Source organism: Cebidichthys violaceus, unplaced genomic scaffold (genome assembly GCF_023349555.1).
Source record: "Cebidichthys violaceus isolate CVI_PGR_0920_01 unplaced genomic scaffold, fCebVio1.0.p SCAF_1, whole genome shotgun sequence".
Classification (NCBI taxonomy): domain Eukaryota; kingdom Metazoa; phylum Chordata; class Actinopteri; order Perciformes; family Stichaeidae; genus Cebidichthys; species Cebidichthys violaceus.
Window position 1 is genome coordinate 22566820 of NW_027176262.1, and position 22925 is coordinate 22589744.

At 43.5% G+C, this 22925-nt stretch overlaps 1 protein-coding gene across 3 annotated transcripts in view; it reads left to right on the top strand.

The window, feature by feature from the left end:
• The first annotated feature begins 326 nt into the window (after positions 1 to 326).
• pitpnm3 (PITPNM family member 3) overlaps positions 327 to 22925 on the top strand; it is a 70685-nt gene continuing 48086 nt past the window's right edge. For all 3 annotated transcript variants that reach the window (XM_068715610.1, XM_068715618.1, XM_068715626.1), the window contains exons 1-2: positions 327 to 754; positions 15301 to 15396. In XM_068715610.1, coding sequence (XP_068571711.1) covers positions 730 to 754; positions 15301 to 15396 — 121 coding nt within the window. In that variant the 5' untranslated portion in view covers positions 327 to 729. The remainder of the gene's footprint in view (positions 755 to 15300; positions 15397 to 22925) is intronic.

A 22925-nucleotide genomic window follows, 5' to 3' on the forward strand; every position in this document is an offset into this window, starting at 1 on the left:
CATATAAGAAATATAAAGTCTACAACAGGGGCTACTTGTGTGACATTACATTGATTTGTTTATATACAACACATTGGGTTATTTCCATACATCAATACATCCAATGGAAATGATTTGTGTTTTCACAACAGCTCCCCCCCCCCCCCCCCCCCCCTCCCTTCACTTAGGATAGGCTATTCATGAGCGTTTTGCAAAGTCAGACACGGTGAGAGGAAAAGAGGACGGACGCCATTCAGCATCACGCGCACTGCTGGAAGGCAGTCGAGCTGCAGACCAGGGTCTTGTTTTTTTTGGGGGGGGGGAACTCTGGCTGATGTTAGCGGAGAGAGAGAGAGCTGCAGGGTGGGCATGACATGTGAGCCAAGTCTGCACAGATACAACAAATACCCAAAGTATGTCTGCGGCATGGGCGGGTCGATGCTCAGAGGCTCCGAGACTTGACTCAGGTGAATGAGAGCTCAGCTGCAGAATTAGTATTTTTTTCTCTCTCCTCTATTCTTGTCGCCCCCCCCACGGTGAGAGGAGACCGACGCGGCAGCTGTAGCTCCCCGTGCCTGCTTCACCCCCGCTTCAGTCCGGCAGGCGTCAAGGTGCAGCGGGCGGGAGAGGGACGGAGGAGGAAGAGCCGCCGTTTAATTAACTGTCCGACGACACGTTGACGCGCAGACTTCACGTGACGGCTTTTGCTGAGTGACCGCAGAGAGACGGAGACACGCGGGAGAGGACACTATGTCAAAGGAGACGAGAGGAAAAGGTAAGGGGCACGCTACGTGTACAGTCTCGTGCTAACAGGTAGACACCCGCGTCTCGTGCCGCTGGATGTTGGCACGCGCGCACAGCCCCGCGTGCTGCATGTTTGGAGGCAATCTGTAGGAATGTGCGACGGTCTGAAAACGGACCTGTGTGTGTGTGTGTGTGTGTGTGTGTGTGTGTGTGTGTGTGTGTGTGTGTGTGTGTGTGTGTGTGTGTGTGTGTGTGTGTCCGTGTGTCCGTGTCCGGTGGACTGTCCAGCTTGGTCTGTCCTTATATCTGTCTGTCTGTCCTGTCTGTCTCTGCGGGTCCAGTGTTCCATCGAAATATGTGACCCGTCAGATTCGGTGATGCTGCAGGGTCCCATAGGCAAAAAAACAACAACACACACACACACATAAAAAAAACTGGTAACAGCTGACACGTATTACAATTCAGGATGTGAGCGTATTTAGTAAATACAAAAGAAACTTTTGCTGAAATCTCCAATCAGGTCACAGCATCAACAGGACACAAATAGCGCACAATGCGTGCTGTTGTTCTATTCATGCGCTCTATTCATACAATTGCACTATATTCAAAAAATTCATATCCAGGACAATATTAACCCCGGAATAATCCAGAGGACTTCAGTGCGTTGCTAATAATAGCAGGCGGTTTCGTATGCAGCTCATTTGATTGTTAATTGGATATGAGGTGTGTGCGCCAGTGTTTACAGGACAGCTGCGCTCTGAGGTTGTGACATGTCTGTTGCATAACCGCTTTATTGTTGCCCATTCAAACGTAGTTTTGCCTTAACAGTATGCTGGCTCAAAGAAAGAGGCAATAGATGAAGTAGATGAAATAGAAAGCACTGCAATTTTCAGCGGCGTAATAGACCACCCAGTGACTTTCTTTTATTTGTGTATTTTATGCAACAACACACAGGTTATACTTTCTAGCTAATGTAAAAACCTGACATTCATGCTGGGGCCTGCTGGGGGGGGGGGGGGGGGGCATTGTGTCTAGTCCAGCTTTTCATCGGTGGGGGGTCCGGGGTCTATCTCTGCACAGCTGAAGAGCCTTTGAGCAAGTCACTAAATCTCTCTCAGCTTCAGGCTTGCTTGTTTGTATGTGGGGTTTGTGCTCCGCCCTTTTCCACGAGGAGCGAGGGCAGAAAGAGAATTTCCCTGCTAGGAGATCAATAAAATATCAGATCATTATTACTCTCAGTGGGGACAATACGTGTCACAATGGAGAGGGGATTTTATTCAATATGGTTAAGGCTTTAAAATATTGCCGTCTACATCCTCACTGGATATGAGGGTGCACTGCCATGCAAAGTGGATCGTCTCTGAAATGGAATACAATATTTTCCTGTCGTCAAGAAGAAGTGCCGGGCTGAGATCAACCCATTAAATCTCCACTTGGGCTCCTTAAATTTAGACAATGCATTTTCTGAATCTGGATTTATCTTGCGTCGTGTCTTTTTAAATCACTCCGAGGCCAACAATTACATAGGAGTGCATTGGTTTTCTAATTTGAAATAGAGCTATGAGGATTTGAAGAAAGACTGGCAGCACAGTAGCTCCGACATGAGGCACAAGCCAGTAACATGGTTAATAAAAGACCTTGTAAATGATACAAACACGAACAGGAATAAATGCAAACGTAAAATGCTGAAGGTCATTCTCATTCGGAAACCGAGGCGCGGATGTCCGGGTCGCTGTTCGTACACAGTTTGTTTGCATGTTCACGTGTGCCAAATCTGTGTCAATTGTACTTGAAGATGTCAGGTGCAGCCTCTCAGGTCACCGACAATTTGTTCCACAATCTCACAATACAAATTTGGTTCTTTGAATGCATGGAAGAGTCTTTTTTTTTGTTTGTTTTTCAGCTGCAACTGGATGGCCTCTTCAGTTCATCTTAAATTATCTTGCATTGAGCCTCACCGTAAAAAAAAAATTCCCTCGCTAATGGGAACTACACTGTGAGGCCTTTGCATCATTTCAGCCCCAGCTCTATGAAATCATGGGGACCCTGCGATGGGGATCCAGCAGGCCGGTGGTAGAGCCAAAGCAGCGGGCAGTACGCCCATTGAATGGTCGCGCGTTCATATTTCAAGCAGGCAGCGTTTCTGTTTTCATTAAATATCGCTTGACCTCGGCTCACGTCATAACTTGTGAGGCAGAGCGGCTCTCGTAGAATCATTGTGTCTTCAAAGTGGACGTGTGCGTGGACGGGGCGGACTTTTTTTTATAATTTCAGGACTTTCACTTGGGTATCTTATCTTTTGTCATTTTCAATTATAAGAGGGCTGCAAGGGATTCTACACTTCTTAATTCTAGTTTAAACATTCACATGAGAGCTAAATCGGCACTGTTATCTAGGGTAAGGATGATGAAATGAAAGGCAAGGATAATATAGGACTGCTGTATAGATTTTTTCATAATCTTTCACCATTAAAGTAAGCATTTATGGACCGTCTTTACAGTTTACAGCGCCTTTTTTTTTCAGCTTCTGCAGAAACGATGGCCTTGTGCCCAGAATCACTGACTAAGATGGTTCGAGCAGTAATGAGGGTTCAGGAATGATGGGGGCTGTGCTGAGTCAGTCCTCAAAACAAAGCAGGTGTGACTCAAACAGAGACTTTTTTTTGTTTTTGTTTTCGATCATTTGGTTGGTCCATCACTTTTGGTCCTTGCTGAGGTATCTCAACTAACTTACTATTGGCTGGATTGCCATGACATGTTTTGTCTTCCTTGATCCCCTGAATGTAGCCTCACCACTAGATCCATATTTTGATTCATACCGTTACATTTCTCGATGGATTGGTGTGAACTACAATATTCATGTTTCCCAGATGATGTACTGTTAATGACTTTGGTGGTCCGTGATCCCTGGCTTTCCCCTCGCGCCGCCATCATGACGTTGCGTTTTTTTGGTTTTTGGATTAAATGTCTTGATAAATGAATTACCATGAAATTTGGTGCACACATTCATGTCCCCCTGAAGATGAATTGTAGTCACTTAAGCGATGCCTTTTGAGGTCCTTTGTGTAGGATTCCGGGGCATCTATTGACAGTAAACTATGTTTTTATTAGTGTATAATCACCTGAAACTAAGAATCATTCTGGTTCTGGCTTCGTCTGCCGTGTTGCGCCGTCATGTTTCTACAGTAGCCCAGAATGGACAAACCGAACACTGGCTGTAGAGGGAGCCTTTTGCATTTTTTCTGTTACTTGAAGGCCAGGGAAGGGAGGGGTATTCAGTCGGTTACCATTCTGCATTCCCACCGCTAGATGCCACTAAGTCCAACACACTGGTCCTTTAACGTTTCATCTGGCGTCAGTATCTGGATAATATTTAAATTTATTCAACACTTCAGATGTCCAGTTTATTAGTTTACCATAATAACGTTAGCATTTAGCTCAAGGCACCGCTGCGGCTAGGACAACCGCACAGGGCTGCTAGCATGGCTGCAGACTCTTAATGTTGTTGAATACACATTCAAAGATGACAATTGACTCTTGGCCATGTTGTTTTTTTGTTTAATTTGACTTTGTATAGGGAAATGCTGATGCTCAGTTCCAGCTGCATTCTGAAGCCAGAGTCTTGTTCTGCCAAATCTCTTTCAGAATTTTAGATTTTTCTTTTAGTCATCTTCGTCATCATTCCCTCCCAGAGTCTTAACTGATCCCTACTGTTTGTCCTCCCTAAGACTTTATGAACCATTTCCGCGCTCAGTGTGAGATATGGCACCTCGGAGCATTTCCTATTTGTCATATTTGATGAAATTGGATCTGTCCGAAGTGGTATATTTTTTCATTTGCTGTCCAAATAGAATAAATGGGTAGCCTACCTGCTGTTTTGCTGAGATTCAGCGTCAAGCTAAAAATAGAGCAGAAGGATGCTGATGAACAGTCTCTCTCTTTTTCTCTCGGCTTCCTTCTCCGCCTCTGTGAAGGTGAACCGTGAATGTTTGCCAGTATTTTACTGTTGAATCTGTCATGTTTGCCACGTTGTTTCGGGAATAGACTGCTGGCACATTTTTTTCCGCAAACAAATATTTTATTTGATGCTGTCAGTGATACCCCGAATCCAGCTCAGTCAACTCAGTTTAAGACATGACAGACTTTATGTATTATATTATGCCACAACAGCTGGTTGTGTGTCGGGCTGTTGTCCTGGCAAATGGTCTCCAGACAGCCTGATCAACAAGCAGCGCACAATGTTCTCTGAATTCTACCGAGGCCTGCGCTAATGCATTCAGCCCGTGACCTCTGTTATTTTATTTGATCATACAAAACAGTGCTAATTTCAATTTAATAGGCGCTTGTCATGGGGAAGCACACCGGGCCTGTGTCGGGGAGCAGCTCTTCGCTATGCACACAGCAGCCGGTTCCCCGCTGCCGTTTGAGGTCGGAGACGAGGCGGTGGCGGGGGGGGGGGGGCCGTCTCACCTGGAGCCGGGCGCCGGTCTGCTTGTTGTTTGTCACTGCCAAATGGCCTGACGTCACACTGGTGTCTGAACACAGAGTGTGAGGCAGAAACTGTGTTTTTCTATCTCCGCTTTAGTGAATCGCAGATTTGCGGCTATGAGGAAGCTTTCAGAGTCTCTAATTTTGGTTTCACGCTCAGCTCTTTAATGCTGGACTACATCACAAACACCTTTTAAAATCTAGTACGCAGTACATGTTTTAGGTAGGTTATTACCATTATGGGTTTCGGCTAATTTACGCTGGTGATTAATTGGAAGCAGCTGTCAGAGAGCAACCAGTCGGATTGTCAATCAGAAATTGAATTTTCCTTTGTAGAGCTGAAATTGTTAGTCGATCAACAGAAATTGAATCGGCAGCAATTTTGATGCTCAATTTACTGCGTGAATCATTTTTCAAGCAACGCTGTCGAAGGACTCGGTGGTTCCGCTCTCTCAAATGTGAACGTTTTGCCAGTTTTGTTGTGTTTCCTGGCAGTAAACTTATGAAGGTAGATTTGTGTCTTTATTACGCAAACAAAACCTTTGCTTTCAAAACGAAAAGCTACGGTTTCAAAACCAAAAGCTACGGTTTCAAAACCAAAAGCTACGGTTTCAAAACCAAAACCAAAACGTAAAGCTACGAGTTGAGTTTGGGCGTAGTGGGCGGGGCATACGCTGCTGAATGAGCCAGGAGTTTCTATTGGTGGGTTCGACTTGGATCCCGGCATCTACTTCCACTGTAGAGGTTACTGTGATGAGCGGCATGGAGGTAAGTTGACATTCTATTGCTCTGTTAGCACTTCACTTTGTTTTCATGTTGTTAGTGTCGTAGAGTCTCTTTTTTTAAAGAACGACATGAGGCGTTGTTGACATGAAGCTTCACTTTCTGCGTGCATGTAACGTAAGTCGAACCCACCAATAGAAACTCCTGGCTCATTCAGCAGCGTATGCCCCGCCCACTACGTCCAAACTCAACTCGTAGCTTTACATTTTGGTTTTGGTTTTGAAACCGTAGCTTTTCGTTTTGAAACCGTAGCTTTTGGTTTTGAAAGCAAAGGTTTTTGTTTTGCAACCAAAAATTATAGTTTCATAAGCAAAACTAACAAATAATTTATTCTCAGTTCTGTTATATATTTTCACTTACAAACTTGATTTTTGATTGCAGTGCGAGAAAATTGCTTTCAAAACATATTTTTTTTTTTGCGTAATAAAGACACAAATCTACCTTCATATAAACTGAGCTGAACTTTTACGTTTTTTGACAGTTTATCCGACAAGACAAGCATTTTTTTTTTTTTTTTTTTACGACGTCACCTGACATCAATATTTTTATAGACCGAACATATCGGTTGATCGAGAAAATAATCGCCAATCGCCATCTGATGGTGTGACGTCACTTTGGCCATGCGGACACTTCGCTCATCCGTCGACCGTAAATCAAGCGTAAGGCTGTCGACGTTAACCGTGGTTTTTTTTTTCCAACAGGCACGTTTACCGTTGGGGTCATTTTGGGAGCTGTGTGTGCACCACCTAGTGGAGCATGTAGCAGCTAAAGAGACGACATTTTTCACAGAGCTAACAGAGCAGAGAATCTTGGACTCACATTCACCAGGTGACCAGAAGCACCGCTCCAAATGAATACTAATGCTCTGCTTGTCGGAAGATAAAAATGATTAAATTAGTTGGGAAAAACATCAATGCTAGCTTTCAGGCCAACTCGTTTCCTAACCCTAACCCAAATTCACAATCAAACTCTTAAATCATGTACGGCAATTAAAGTTCGGATCATAGTTAGTTTGTGATCTCCTCACCAGCCAGCTGCAATCAAGTGGTTGCCTCTTCACCCAGTGCATACTGTAGACCTCATTTAAAATCATGAGAGCATGCACTTTATAATGTAATGCCTTCACAGAAGCTGGATAGCGTGTGTGGTCTTCGTTGCATAGACGGAAGGGGAGAGTGTGCAGGCGTAGCAGCCCGTGTACAGCCGATGCAAGTGCTGATCTGCGTAGCTGCACTGCAGATAAATCGCATCCAGGATGATAATGCCTGGAAGGTGTGTTTGTGAACGACACATTTTTGAGGAGGGATCGAGCGCTCTGAAGTCTCTCATTGGCTGTAGAGATTGATTTTACCTTTGTGCTGAAATGAGGTTTAATTTAATTATAGGATGGGCTATTAATAGCTATTCCCAGCTCACAGAGGACCAGGCAGACTTTTTCTTTATTGTTTACCTTCTGTGAACCACAGGGTGTTCACTGTGGCAGGACATAAACACACACAGAGAATCACAGTCTTTTTTTTTCCCTTCACGTCTAGTCAGGTCCATGTGATTTTCCTCTCTTCTTGGCCATGTTGCATGTTTAAGATGAGGGGCAGAGGCACTTCTCAGTTCCTCCCGTTTCTCCATGCGCAGAAGAGAAAAAACAAAAAAAAACCTCGTTTGGATTTCCTCTTGACGTGCTAGATATCACACTCTGATGTTGCGGATTGTCCAGTGTTCATTCAGAAGTGGGTTGCATCGTCAGAGAGCCCTCCTGCACTTCCTCTCTGCGTGACGGCAGCCGTTTATGACCCGGTAGATCTTTTGGGCGCCGTTATTTGCTCAAGAGTTGAGAGAGACAGAGTGAATATGAAAGGCTGCTAATTACAAAATGAGGAGATTGGCAGTCTTTGAGCTTACAGACCATCTGGATTGGAGAGGAGAGGAGAGAGGGCAATAAGAGATAAAGCTCCGGCAAGGAGAAATTCTTTGAGGAAACAGATTAAAAACCCCCCAAAAAAAAAATCAATCCTATGAGGCCGTCCTCAGCGCTGAGGGATCGCTCATTACCCAGAGCGGAACGTTCTTCAAGCTCATGATGAAGTAGTTTCACATTCAAAGCTGGAACACTTTTATCTTGCATATATATATATATATATATATATATATATATATATATATATATATATATATATATATATATATATATATATATATATATATATATGGGCGTTTTTTTGTTTTTTTTTTCTGGCTGAAATTAATCTATTGGTCTGGACACTTTAATTGGGCTCACAGAATGTTGTAACATACAATCATATCATCATAATGCCACCAAGTCTTCCCAACTAAACAAGAAAATATGCCCTCTATCTATCTGAACAAGTGTTTTCTGATGTTGCTCCTGAGGCTGACCCGAATGCTTTGAAGCTTTGACCCCCCCCCCCCCGCTGCTGTCGGCGCCTTGGAAGTTCCGGAGTGAAATACAAAAAAAAAGTCAGCATTGCAGACCTTCTCTTTCCGTTTCTGTGTCTGTGTTTCTGAGTCGTGCTTCGCTCTGACACACACTCGGGCTCAGTACGGTGTGAGACGCACATCGTGGCAGACCGGAGAAAAAGACTGAAAGTGTGGCTACGTTCTTCCTGAGTAGATGCTGGCCACTGTCGTCTCAAAAGCAATAAAACCCACACAAGTCAGACAGGCAATACCAGCAATTTATTACGTGTATATTGATTTGTTTAATACCTAGTTATTAATAAGGGGAGCAGCTGTGTGGTTGAACTCTATTTGCTGCTAAGAATATTGTTTATTTTATGTATTTGTTGATTTATTTACTTTTGTTGTTGGCATGGAACTAGCACAGTCTACAATAGTGAGTTCACTAAATAATGCTGCTCAAGAATGACTATTTGTTTACAAACGAATAATAAAGCAACGTTGACGATGTTGAAGTGAGGCTTAGTTGGAACACTTTGTGTGTCAATGAAAGCAGAACGTGACAGAGCACATTGATAACCAAATTAGCGAATAAATCACGAAGCATGCGTCTTAACCGTCCAGATGAAAACATCAGATAGCCTATATGTGAAGCAATGAACCCCCAGATTATCCGATCCAGTATAGATGGGTGAACCAGGTCTAGAAACCATAGTTAAAGAAACCCCGTCATCTATCCTCTAAAACACATTTTTATAGATTTTATCTTGTTTCTCTCCGTATTGATTGTCTATTCAATGTTTATCATTGCTTTTAATATTTTATAATAGCAAATACTTGAGTTGAACTTAATATAAAAATGGGGTTTAGATACATTTCCAACTCATTCTCTATGCAGCTGGACGCAGTTGTGCAGTCTAAGGTTAGACGCTATTGTTTTAGGATGACTTTTGTCAGCAGTCAAGGCAAATGTACGCAACAGGAAAGACCTAAAGATGAATGAGTTCAACTATATGTATATATATCAGGGGCTGCAGTCGAGCTGTTTCTCACTCGTCTCCCAGAGTTTTCAACATGAATCCATAACCTCACAGCGCCTTTTAATAACAGCTGCCTTCCAACAGAAACATGTCCCCTTATATCACAGCCCTACAGGTAACATGCCTGCAGTGAATATCCCGTAAATCTGATGCAGCTACTGTGCAGTTACCCTGAGAATCAATGGAAAATACCACATAGATTCATAAATTATAGGGTGTATTTCAAGAGAATGACCTGATTGGGGGGGGGGGGGGAGAGAGAGGGAGAGGGAGAGAGAGAGAGAGAGATCTTCTCCCTGTGTGAATATTGTGTAACGTGAGTCATGCAGGATGAAGGCTGTTAACATTCACTTAGTAAAATAGATAGTTCCATTTAGCGTTTTCAGCCATAAATACAGACACATCTGCAGCAAATAGTCAGCCCAGGTTTATCAGGATATCAACTGGGCCTTCAAGAGACCCTTATCACCTTCACCCATGAAAATGAATACATGGTAGTACACTGTCTACAGATTTCTGTACAATAACTGTTGCCCAGAAAGCTATATATGTATATAAATAATGTACATTCCTCTAACGGCAGCTGTTCAGTATCTGCCTCCCTTTGTTTGTAATATTAGACTGTAAGTTTCTTTAGGTAAGGGCGCTTTCATTAGCCAACATTTAGTCTTTTTTTTTTTAATGAAACTCTGGTGCGGTTGGTTTGGACAGTTGCTGTATCAGAATCAGAACCGTTTATTTGCCAGAGTATGTTGCACATACAAGGAATTTGACGTGGTGGATAGTGCGTAAGATTAAACAATCAACACAGTGCAAAAAAAAAAATAGAAACATATTGAAATGTACAATCAAATATAAAATATAGTGCACAGACAGACAGATAACAGAAGTGTACTGTAAAAGTGTCAAGTGTATTAAAATATAGAATCATAGAAGGGGAGTGTACCGGTGTGTCCTGGGGACGATGGAGTCAGTGGGGGTCTCGGGCTTTGTTGATGAGAAACTGTTGGTGTGGCGTGAGGTCCTGGTCCTGATGGACCTCATCCTCCTGCACAGATGGAAGGGGCTCGAAGAGTTTATGTCCGGGGTGAGAGAGGTCGGCTTCAATCTTTCTCCCTCGCTTCAGGGTCTTTGAAGCGAACATTGTCGTGGAGCGACGGCAGATTGCAGCCGATCACCCTGTCAGCAGAGCGAGTGATGCGCTGCAGTCTGCCCTTGTCCTTGGCGGCGGTGATGGGTGCAGGTATGGCTGCATTCTTCCGGACATCCACAAACCATCTCCACTGTCTTCAGAGCGTCGAGGTTGTTCAGACCGCACCAGGTCACCAGATGGTCAGTCTCCCACCTGTAGGCGGACTCATCCTCACAAGGACCTGGCGAGTCCTTGAATGCAGGCTTTCGCTTTAAATTGATAAGAGGCCAACATTATATTATGGCTTTTACCGAATGTCATTTTCAGGGACTATGCTCACAGTCTACCAGCCATCCATCCCACTCTTACATTACAAGTCAAACATTTGCCCCCGTGACTCTCAGCACTACCTCCTGATACATGGGTTGCACTTCAGCCGTGTGTTTGGAGTGAAGCTGCAGATTCATACCTGTGTGCGATAGACAGATAGAGGGGTGGATAACCTGTGATTGCAATGGAGCCGCTCTAGTAATTGATGCTGGCAGCCCACCGGCTGCAGGTCGTTGTGTAAACACCGCTGGAAGTGGATAATGGAGAAAAAAAAAGAAAGAGATGAAAGAGGAAATAGATGAGTCACAAGCAACCGTGTGTTGTGCTCCTCTGAAGTAAAGCTTTTTAGATACTTGCAAACAGGTTTTGAACACAGCGCAGTGAAGTGCCGGGCCTCTCTCACGTCTCTTCCTCTCTTCTTGTTTGCTTTCCATAAGCTGCGTATTTAGATTCAAAAGACAGGCTGTTTTGGTTTTGCATGCTTTAATTTTGCAGACAAAAGCAAATTGATCAAAGTAACTGCAGAACCACCCTCTGCTGTTTTTGGTTGAACGCTGGGAAACCGAATTTGAGCGTGTCTAATTATTAAGATGGACTGGAACATCCTAATGTGTAATTTATAAAATGCAGCTTGCTATTCTCCTTGATACGCGTCTCATTCTTATTTAAGTCTATATTAATGTTAATACCGCCCCAAACATTTCCATAACGCATTATGTTAACGAGAAATTGAGTCGTGTACATAGATTTTCTTTAATTGTTACTCAATTAGGGTTGAAAAGGCGTGACATAAATGGTTGTTGTGACTGAGGAATATCCATTACATCTGTCTTGACTTGTAATTATACTAAAGTGCATGAAAAGGCAAATTTCAGCCAAAGTCCATTGTTCAAAGAAAATATAACCAAGTTTTAAGGAATATTGCACTAAATGTTCATGTCTGGATCTGTTACAGGACAGCTGTCAGTTTAACTCATTTTTCAGTACCATCTTTTCTTACAAATTTAAAACAGTCAAACTCATGAAACTCATGTTTGGGTATGAGGTCGAAAAATACTTTGCTTTTGACCAAGTACCTGAAAACTAATGGCATTCCCATCAACCTCAGTTGTGCTTCCTGTTCAGTGCTCAGTAGCAAGTTAGCGTGCGAACGCGCAAAACCGAAGACGGTGAACATGGTAGACATTGAACCTGCTTAGCTCAAGTAGTACAGCCTCACGGAGCTGCTCGCGGCCGCGGACTCTTCACACGTAGTGCTTTGACATAACGATATCGTCAGAGTGACTGTTTGAAATATTTCAAAGCATTTTGATCAGTTTCTTTAAACACTTCACTGATCTGGTTCCTCACAAGGAGTTTTAATTTTTGTATGTGATGTTGTTAATTATCAAACAGCATCGCTAAGCCAATCACTTCTAATTTGCTTGAGACTACAATTAAATTAGACGAACGCTGATTTCCACAACGCTGTCTCGCGAAACAATCATGGGCCTTGTTCTCATACAGATTGAGGGACATGAAGGAGCGCTCTCCCGTCACAAACTGATGCAACATGCCGACTTGCAGATGTGACTAGATGGGGCATCGGCTCTCGCTATTGACAAAAATGTTCCTATTCATAATTCTTGGCCTGTCTCTCGCGGGATCGTCTCCTCAGATTTGCACTGCTGCTGGTCGTGTGATCGTAATCTGTAGTTCTTTCCAGCGTTCACTCGGTAGCTGTGGGGATATGGTGTGGTGAAATGCTCTGCAGGGAGCCACGGCAATCATTTCTACTACCACCCAGTGGGAGAGGCAGCGCCGTGGTGATAGGCGCTCCGGTGTGAGGCTTCAGCCACACACGTTTTGGTTAGTCTCCTTTTAAAGGCTTTAAGGAGACGCACAGCTCCTGGAGACACATCCACAGCGCACGTGTGTCTGCTCCACCGGTGGGTGCATTAGTTCAAGACGGCAGCGGCTAACTTGGGGGTGGCTAAATCGGGAGTGTTTCTGCTTTTCAAAGTTGTTCCTTTCCTTTGCTCATGCCGTGCACCTCATCAGCTCCTCGTCCTCTGAACACTCTGAACACTCCTCAGCATGACTCTCTCAAAGCCTCAGTCAAGTAGGATGCACAGTGGAGAGTGACGGGTCCAATATTAGATGCTTGAACAACAGAAATGTGTAACCACGCAGGCCTTTTGCAAACATTAGCATGTCCGACTTACTAGCCCTTTTCCGCTGCGTCATTTTGTGGGGTTATAGGTAATAAAAAGCACGTCCACTGCGTAGTTTGTCCCCACTGTGTAGGAGCCAGGAGGGAAGTTTGCACCCCAGCAACCTCAGCCATGCTTGTTACGTGCAGACATTGGGTTCGTCTTCATCTTCAGAGCTTTTTCCCTTGCAGTGGTAAAAGTGACCTGCACCGCTCGAAAAAATGCAACGGAAGAAGCATAAATTGAACCTCCGATCTTGTTTGTCCCAAGTATGTAAACTAAGCAGCAAAACAGAATTAGTGTATAATAGCCAGAGGCATTACGTTTGTGTGTTGTCGTGACGCACAATGTCGTAGGAGTGCCTGGAGAAAACGTCTTCAGATTTGGCACAAACGTCAACGTCAGTCATGACTTATTTCACTGTGAGAGCCGAGAATCTGGCCAAAAGGTCTTGCGTTCATACAACAGTTTAGTCGACACTAATAATTTGTCTGTGCCGCTGTTGGTCTGCATGCTGATGCACATTAAATTCTCTGCACAAGGACTGAGCTAATCCTCGCCTCAGCCTCGTTACTTATCCTCAATAAGGCCAAGTCGACGGGGTTAAAGGCTTTGCTTGGAGGTTCATGGATCCTGGAGAAGAATTTTGCTGACGGGCAGTTCTTCCGCTAAGTCAAAAGTAAAAGAGAGAGAGCGTCAGTTTATCCCTAACTTGGTTGGCATATTGACTAATTGTCCTGGATTAAAGTGCTTGGAAAGCGGTTTCAAGGTAATTTCTTTAAATACCGTTGAGGTGGAGGATGTCGCTGCTCTTTTAAGATTCTTCATGGTTTCTTGACGGTAATGGAAAATGATAAAGAGGCTTTTCACACAGTGTTTTACATGTTTTCCCTCCATTTGGGAGTCATAACGGTCGGTGTGTGTGTGTGTGTGTGTGTGTGTGAGAAATGAACAAACAGAAATAATACAACGGTGTGAAGCAGTAGCAGTGGATCAATAATTTTGATTTCTAATGTTGGCGTCGTTGCACTACCCCCACACACATAAAATGGACATTTTCTCTTGAAAGTGATACCCTATTGTCCCTAGGGACTAGTTTCTTAGCGACACCGTTTTGAAATGCAGGTGATGAAGAGGTGCTTGAACTGGGTTGTGTACTGTGTGAATTGCCAAAGCGATGGGTGGAAACTGTTTAACATCCCTGGAGGGAAACATCATATCCAGCACAGAGTAATTCCTTGTATGCATACAATGTAATAAGCAAAAAGGCCTTCTGTTGTACAGTAGACACAGTAGACGTTAGAATGAATAGTTGAACTATTATATCATTTGAAAGCAGGTCAATTTAGTGAAGTTAACGGTGCCATTTATATGATGTAATGGAGACGTAAGCCTTATTTTACATTTGACCAATTGCCTCATTGTGTCCGTGGTGTAAAGTCAGGAAGGATGCAATGGACCCAGACTGTGGGGGGAAAATGGAGTTTGATGATTTGTGACACTGGGCCAGAAGGGAAACGTGGTTCATTACATCATCAGAGTGGAACAATACTGAGAGGTTCTCGAGGCTTTTTAAAGTCGCTGTCCCAAGGAGCATGAAAACATCACTTGCATTAGAAGAGCAAAATACCGCTTTCCAGCCCAATGTTTAGTTGCTCTTTGAAGCCATTTGAACCCTGGCACAGTTTAGCAGAATAACACTCGGAGAAAAGGCTCCTGCGACTCCTAATTAATCTCGTAAATGAACACCAACCTCGGCGGAGCAGGATTTGTCACTTTCACCCGACTGTTACAGTCACTTTCTGCTTCGGAGAGTTTTTGAGAAATAAATTGCTCTCCTCTGTTGTTTGCGATGCTTTAATATCTGGGTACTTGAGAGTGAATATTGTCAACAAATGGAAAGTGCTCTAAATCCCTTTTCATCCCTGCTCTTGTATCAGAAGGTCATAAAAACGCGGCCTGGCCTCCTTTGCTGAGACACTTGTGTGCTGTGACACTGCACAAAGGAAAGTCCATTTCGGGTCTTTTCACCTGCTGTGGCACTCAAAAAGACCATCTATCCCCACCTGGGGCATTGATGAAAAAATGATATAAGTATGTTTGAGTGGCCCGTCCTCCAGTTGTGTGATTAAAGGCACGACCCTGCTGCCTTCCTCTCTGTCTAAAAGCAGATTTTATTTTCCTCTTCTGACCCACAGGATCATCACGAAAGCACAGCGCCGCTCATTGGTGTCTGCAGAACATTGCTCAAGAATCAGTCGAAAGCTCTGATGAGGAGTTCTTTGATGCCAGAGGTTAGTATTGCATTTTATTTTCCCATTTTATCTCCACCGTGTCGTCTTTCTGTCTCTCCAACTGTAACTGTCTCAGAAATGGTCCGAGCCTTTTTTTTTGTTTGAGCATCGTAAACAGACCCTTTCACATCAGGTGTGCAAACTCGTTTTTCACTACAGGAACTAACATGCAGTCATTGCCACGGGTGTCTCTTGTATTGACCGGGACATCCAATAGAAACAGAAAAACAAAACTGTGCAGAACCATTTTTTTGGACGAGGGGACATGTTCAGGTCCTCAGTAAAGTCCTTTCTTAGAACAAAGCAGACAGAATGAGTGACAAACGGATCATGTATTGATAATTGTTTCAAACCAATATCACTTTCCGCAGTTAAAGAGTGAACAGAAACACACACACGTCTACCAGCCTTCTTTCTGTCCCAGAGGGAGTGAATCAGTGGAATACTTATCCCACCAATTATCCGTTACAAGTGGTCATCTCGAGAGACTGATGGTAGAGATACTTAGCTGTGTTGTTTTTATTATAACATGTTATTTTATATTAAGTCAGTCAATAGCCAGGGGTGTGTTGAGAGTTTCTGGTGTCCAACGTTCTTTCTTATTATGTGAAAACATGATGAAAATAAGGCTCAGTGGGAAACGGATTATAGACCGTCTGCTCTGCTCCATTTCCACTTTTGTCGGTGGAGGACATTTTTAAGTGTCCCAGTATGAAGTGTACGGAAATGCGATTAATACATTTTTTTGTTTATTGTCCGCTGTCATTCACACGCACTTTTGTTTATCTCATTTCACTCTTCCTGCCTCAATCTTTTTGTTCGCTTCCCTCCCTTAATTTTGATTTCCCTTCACTCCTATTTCCCTCGCACATTCAGTTTGCCACAAAAGGCACGTTCGCCGCAGACTCCTTATCACCGCTGTCACGGAGCAGTACTCCACGTTGCTCAGAATTCATTTTGTGAGACCGGTGTCAAGGCGCCTATCGCCGCCTATCAGCGCCGAGGGGATAAGATAACGTGTGCTTGTGCTGTATGTGAGCAGATGTACTCCATCGTCCTCACTTACACATCTGCTGCACGAGATGCCGCACTCAGCAGTGAAATGTCTTCACCGAGTGTGAAGGGACGGAGGGCAAAGATGTCCTTTTATCTCTTTTAATTAAATAGCAACGGGGAGAGACGGCACACTGGTGCGTTGTGTGTGTCAAACAAACGTGCACAAGTGCACAACCAGACGTGTGTTGTGTGTGTGTGTGTGTGTGTGTGTGTGTGTGTGTGTGTGTGTGTGTGTGTGTGTGGTTGTATTCTATGTTATTTAGTTGAGGCAGTATTCATAGTTGCCGAGTTAGATGAGACAAATGATACAGCTCATGCTGCTGCAGTGAATATGAAGCTGCAGCTGAGTAGCTTAGCTTAGCATAAAGGCTGATATAGTGGGAAATTGCTAGCCTGGCTCTGTCCAAAGATTCAAAAACAAAAAAAATCCACCTACAGGCACATTTGAATATCACATATTAATGATGTTTTCTCTCATTTGTTTAAACTATATAAAACTCAAGTGTAAAAACGACAAGTCTTTTTTTTTTTTTTTTTTTTCATGTCTCTAATTGGCTTATTTGCTGGCTTGTTCTTCAGAGACCAAACACATGACATCTCACGTTTGCCGTCACTCATTGACGCACACAGGCCGGTTGAATTATCCTTTCAAGTTGCATGAAAGCGCGGCTGTCCCCCCCCCCCCCCCCCCCCCCCCGATCAACAAAGAAGCTCCATTATAGAAAGAGCAACATTAAAACATGAAATACAGCAAAGCTAAAGAAATAAAGCAAGGAAAGACAGGTGGAGATGTTTGAAGGGTGTCTTTTCTTTGCCGTTGCCAAAGAAGTGTGGCTTTATTGTCTGAGCTCATGGAGAAATCAGTCTTTCTGCAGGACAGAGCGAGTTATTCCGAACATAAACATGCTCAATATGAAGGATGTCTCCCTTAAAAGGGAAACCAGAACTCTGCCGGCCCACTAGAAGTCACTTGCTAACTACAAGACTGTGACTCTATATCTTAGCTGCTCTGGTCGCTTTTATTCCTACCGGGCTCACTGGCTATATGTTTATTTTAGCCAAAAGCAATTTCAGTCTTTTATAGAAAAAGCAGCGAGAGAAAGAGTGACCGACGGGGTGTTTGTAATATTATAGGCCGACCACTCAATCCGTCACAATAAGCTCGGGGGTTATTTATGTGGTTATGATGAATGCCTTCAGCTACACGGTGTAACCCAGTACAGCCAGAAATCCGTGAAAATGTATGAAGGCTGTAAGGAATTTGCTCAGTTTTCTGCTAGAAAGATGAGCCCTGACTGTTGTTGTTATTGTTTATTTTTGAACAATTTATCTTGCTCATGCACTGACTCTGTATAGATTATTTTGTAAATGTGATTTATTGTCAGGAGCCTCTTGAGAACAAGATGAGGCATCTCAAGGGGCTCTTCCTGCATTCCTGGAAGTTGAATTCTAGAAGTGGCTATTTTCTGATGCTTCTTTTATTTTATACTAGTCAATGTAGTTCTGATCTGTTGAAGAACAGAGCTTTGAAAGTGCATCCTCAGGTATGTGACATTTCTGTGTTTATTTTCCTCTATAATCCAGCCGATTGGATTTGAAAGCAAACAGCGGCTTATAAACCCAATGGTCTATAACTGGGGTGTCAAACTCAAGGCCTGCGGGCCGAATCCGACCCGCCACGTCATTTTATGTGGCCCGTGAATCCGCCAGCAAAAAAAAAAAAAAGAAAAAGTTAAAAAGACTTGATAATAAAAATGTCCCCATAGTCGAAATTATGAGATAGAAAGTCGAAGTTATGAGATACATAAACACAACAGTCATAGAAGCAGCTCTTCACAGGTTACTCTACATTTGACATATAAATGTATTGTGAATGTACACCACAATACATTTATATGTCAAATGAAAAAAAAAAAACGTTTCTACTATTGAACAGTTTGAAGCTTTGTTCTCAGTGCAGAACTTGCTCAAACACGGTGGAGATCCCTAAGTGTTAGTATGAACAAGCCGATAGAATGAAGGCTTACAGTGAGGAGCGCCCTGCGTTTCACTTTGCCGATAGCTCCAGCTCATCTTCATCAGTGTTCTGAAAAAGCTCATTGAGACCAAAGCCTGCAGTTTAAATATTAGTTTATGGAGATGAAACACTGCGTCGGCCAGAAAATCCTGGCGTTGTTTTGGGTTCAGGATAACCGTGTCGGTTTTGTTATTTGTGAGATGTGAACAAGACAATGTTTAGATTTCTCTCGTCTATGTTTCTATTTAAACACTTGTTTTAGAAAAGCTTCATAAAATGCCATTTCTTGATGCTTTAAGCCCAATAACAGAATTCATTTCCGGTGATGAATTGTTTTGGTGTGTTAAATCAAGCTTGTAAGCTTGTACAGAATGTCCTCTGTGCCGTGTGATCTCACGCACATATACACCGTTGTGCATGTATGTTCAATAGATCCTTCATTCAAGTGGTTCTGCTCTTTCACGGCTGTTTCTCTGCCACAGGTGAGCAGCAGCAGCTGGAGGTATTTGTGCAGGATTGCTTTCACTTGATTCTGTTTTTTCACTCCCTCTGAAGAATCTGAATTCCAGGGCCCCTCCACTCACCAGTAGTAACCAAAATGAAAAATCATACCTCTCTTCTACTCAGCATACTACTGGTATCCATCTCCACCTCGCAGCCCCCCCCCCCCCCAGCAACACTCAACACGTTTACCTCACACACACAGTTGCGCTCAGGGGTGAAACGTCTCATTTTTTTTTTTACCAGTGCTGAATGTGCCTTCAGGCTGCTTGAGCGAATGCCAACGCAAATTGTCGCATTGCTTATTTATGGGAAATGTTGGCAAATTTGCTGTGTGTTAATCCAGATTTGTTATTCGATGACATGAATTTAAATAATGAGCCGAGTTGACAGATTGACCCTGAAAGGAAAGCCATGGTGTTGGCTGCTCCCTCGGTTTAATGACATAATAAATTGCCACGGGAGGCAAACAATGTCTGTATGCAAGAAGGGCATCCGCTCTCACTATTAGTGGGCGTGAACTGCGGTGACGATGTTATTATTTGCAAATCCGGACTGACGTTTAATGACAAAAGTCGTTAATAAAGGTTGTCAGGATAATCCTAAAATGTGCTGGTGCACACGTGCCTACCTGCACCATGACATAGTGAGAGCCGCCTCAAAGGGAAAAAAAAGAGTAAAGAGCAGAGAATGACGTCACTCTGCCACCGTTTGTGTCGTCATCAGAGCTTCTCTGTGCTTTGTTGACTTCATCCTTTCCTGAGCCCTAACCTTCACTTTTAAACCAGTGGTCCTCACAATGATAGGAGACCAGGAGCACACAGACACACTCACACACATGTCATTCCCCCTTGATTTGTCTGATTAGTTTGTCTGCACTGTTGGTGAAAGAATGTGTCTGTAAAGTAATCAACATCGCCTGTCTTCACTCACTTTAATCCTGCATCTCTGTGACATGTACGGTTCCAAAAAAATGATAAATTCTCTCTTGTTGTATATTTTTTGTTACATTTCTCAAGAACAGACTCATCAGCCAGTGCATTTACTCAACCTTCCTGTATCTTCACTTCTTTTTGGACATTTATTTAACAAGTTATCTCAAGAAGTCGTGAGCGGATGTGGATTTAATGTTGTGCACCAGTAGACCTCTGACCCGAGAGCCTTTGATAAAATGTTTCCGCGGATCCAGTTCATCTTTTTTTTTTTTTTAAAACCGCATGAATTATGCAGCTTTCACATTCTGGTGGTAATGTCCTTGTCAAAGGTCAAACAGGAATCAATTCATGCAACATTTTTATTGGGAATTAAAACCAGAAAGGCGAATAATTTGCACAATTCTGTTGTCTGGATGACAGAGAAAACAATGAACCTCTGCTGCAGTGGATTTGAGCCATGTTACACTGAAACACAGACCTGTTTTATTCCGTCCCTGCAGGTGGTGATTTCACTGATTTCTTGTTTCTTTCCGATTTAAATGCGTGTTAGTCAGGGAAATCAGATGCTGCAGCGTTTGATTCGAATGAAATTGTTGCTGCACAACAACCTGTTCATGTAATCTGCTGCACAAGGATAAAACAAAGAGATTACAAGTATGAGAAGCACGATTAAAATAGCAATGAACATTAAAGTTCTATTAAAGCAACACACAGCAAACAGCATTTGTATGTGAAATTACAAAGGCACATAAAATGAGCCATTCAAAATATACATATTACATAAAGTGAGAGGCAGCACTGCAAAGCTCCACTTTAAGCACTCTTTAGGAATCATAACTACACGTTCTTTCACACATTTTCTTTCTCACTCTATCCGATTACGCACACATTGTGTGCTTGTGAGCTCTACTCATGGTGCTTCAATGCCATCCATCCTCGATAGCCTACTTACCTGACAGACTGTTGGTGCAATTTTTTTTACGGGATAATCCCCCCCTAAGCAATCTCCTTTTCATAGTGCCTGGTATCGGGAGTTGAAAGGGCCTAAAATAAAGCCAGAAGTGGTGTTTTGATAATTCCACTCCTTCAACTAATGCATGATGATGAGATCAAGAAATTGAGAATGGGATACTGAAAAAAACAATTTAAGTGGTAGAGGTCACCCGAGGCTCTTTCCTCATCTTTTCACAATCACGGCATCCATTCCTCTCTCGTCCGCTCTTGACACTTGATCACCGTGAGCCGGCAGAGTGAAGCATGTTTCTAAATCTCTCTTCTCTCTCAAGGCTGTTGGCTGCAGGCAGATCACGCGCCGGTCTGTCGTATATATATATATTCCAAAAGCATGCGTCGCTGTCATTTGTGTTGCACGTGGTTTTCGGTGTAGGTACCGGTTTTAAATCGGCTCAAACACATTATGCTTCTCAGAGCAGCTCGTGTTTTGGCTGCGAGCGCCTTTTTACTCGGCTCTCCCTCCAGGAGGTGATTGAGGAATCCGCCTTGCCTTTTTTTCAGGGTGTTAAGCCCGCTTTGTTTCCTCCTCCTCTCCAAAAACAGGCGTTTCTCACATCCTGCAACGTGTTCTTCAGATCCAATATGCACCTCTCTGTGTGTCTCTTTCTCGCTCCTCTCCATTTTCTTTCGTGCTTGTCTGTGTATGTTTGTGCGCTATGTCCCTGCATTATTACAATTCGGCTCGCTACCGTCTGACCGGAGGGAAGAGAGGGCACCAATAGTGGGGGGTGAGTCAGAGTCAGAGCAGATAGCGAGAGACAAACTGTGACCAGTAGACCGGTTCGCTGTGTGATCCACATGGACAGGCGGTGTAGATCCACGTCAGAGTCTGTCAGAGCTGCCAGGCAGGCATGTGTGAGAGAGGAGAGAAGTCTGTCAGGTAGAGGGGTTTCTTCCTGCGTGACTCATCCCGTCTCAGACTGTCTTGGTTGCCGATCCACACATCACACCGAGCCTGTCTTTCTGGTTGATATTCGCCGCTACAACAGAGCTCGTCAGTTAGCGCGACAGCGTGGTGGTTCCGTCTTTGAAAGGGCCTGCATGCCAACACTTTTGTTGTTGGCAACACAGTATTTTTCTCCTTCTGGCTGTTTAGGCTGCTGCTCAGGCTTGATTTAGCGAAGGACCCCAGTTCGGGCAATGATTGGACCGTTCACCTTTGACCAACCTGTTGAACTTGTTTACAACCCGATTGACTGTTCGTGTTTCTTACTCCAACCTATTTGTTAGCAATGGTGTCATTTTCGGGTATATCAGCAATTATAGAGCTGATGGCCAGAGCTCCAAAAATAAAAACGGATGCCGTGACCTTCCTTTAATAAGATATCCTGTGGAGTTTTTGACCGCTAGCAGCACTATGGAGCAGCGTTTTGATGAACAAAATCTTTTTTTATTGTATCTCATGCGGTACATGTACAAGGACGTTTCACATGACTCCACTGATCCACGGTCGATGGTAAACTGTATCAATGAAGTATCATTAGCCGCAGGTTTCATTTCATTTTGCTTGGTCTCAAGGCTACACAAGGTGTTTTTTAAAACAAATAGTGTTTGTGTCCAAGAAAACTCCACGGCGCACCTTTTTCAATGGAGTGCAGGAAGGTAAGACACCGAGTCTACCGGCTAATAATCAAACAGCGTGGCTAAAGGTGTGACAGTGCTTCCCGTTGGAATAGATAAATACAGATGCATCTGATAGGCCAGCTTAATAAACATGTCACACCGCAGTCTTTAGGGTGTAATTAATCTGTGTCAACATCATTCAGGCCAGATTTACAATTTTATCTTTGGACAGCTTGCAAGTGTTGGCAAAGGCAGCACAATAGCAATTTCATTTGTGTTCAGCCAAGACGAGCCCCGTGAAAGCACGCGTTCGCTAGAGTCTGTCGTTTGCCATGTCGTTGGCCGTCACGTGGCATTTCGTTGCTTCGTTGCTGCACATTAAGCTGTCTATTCGGGTCGGCGTAAGCAGCATGTTTAGTTTAGCGAGCCACATTGAAACAAAG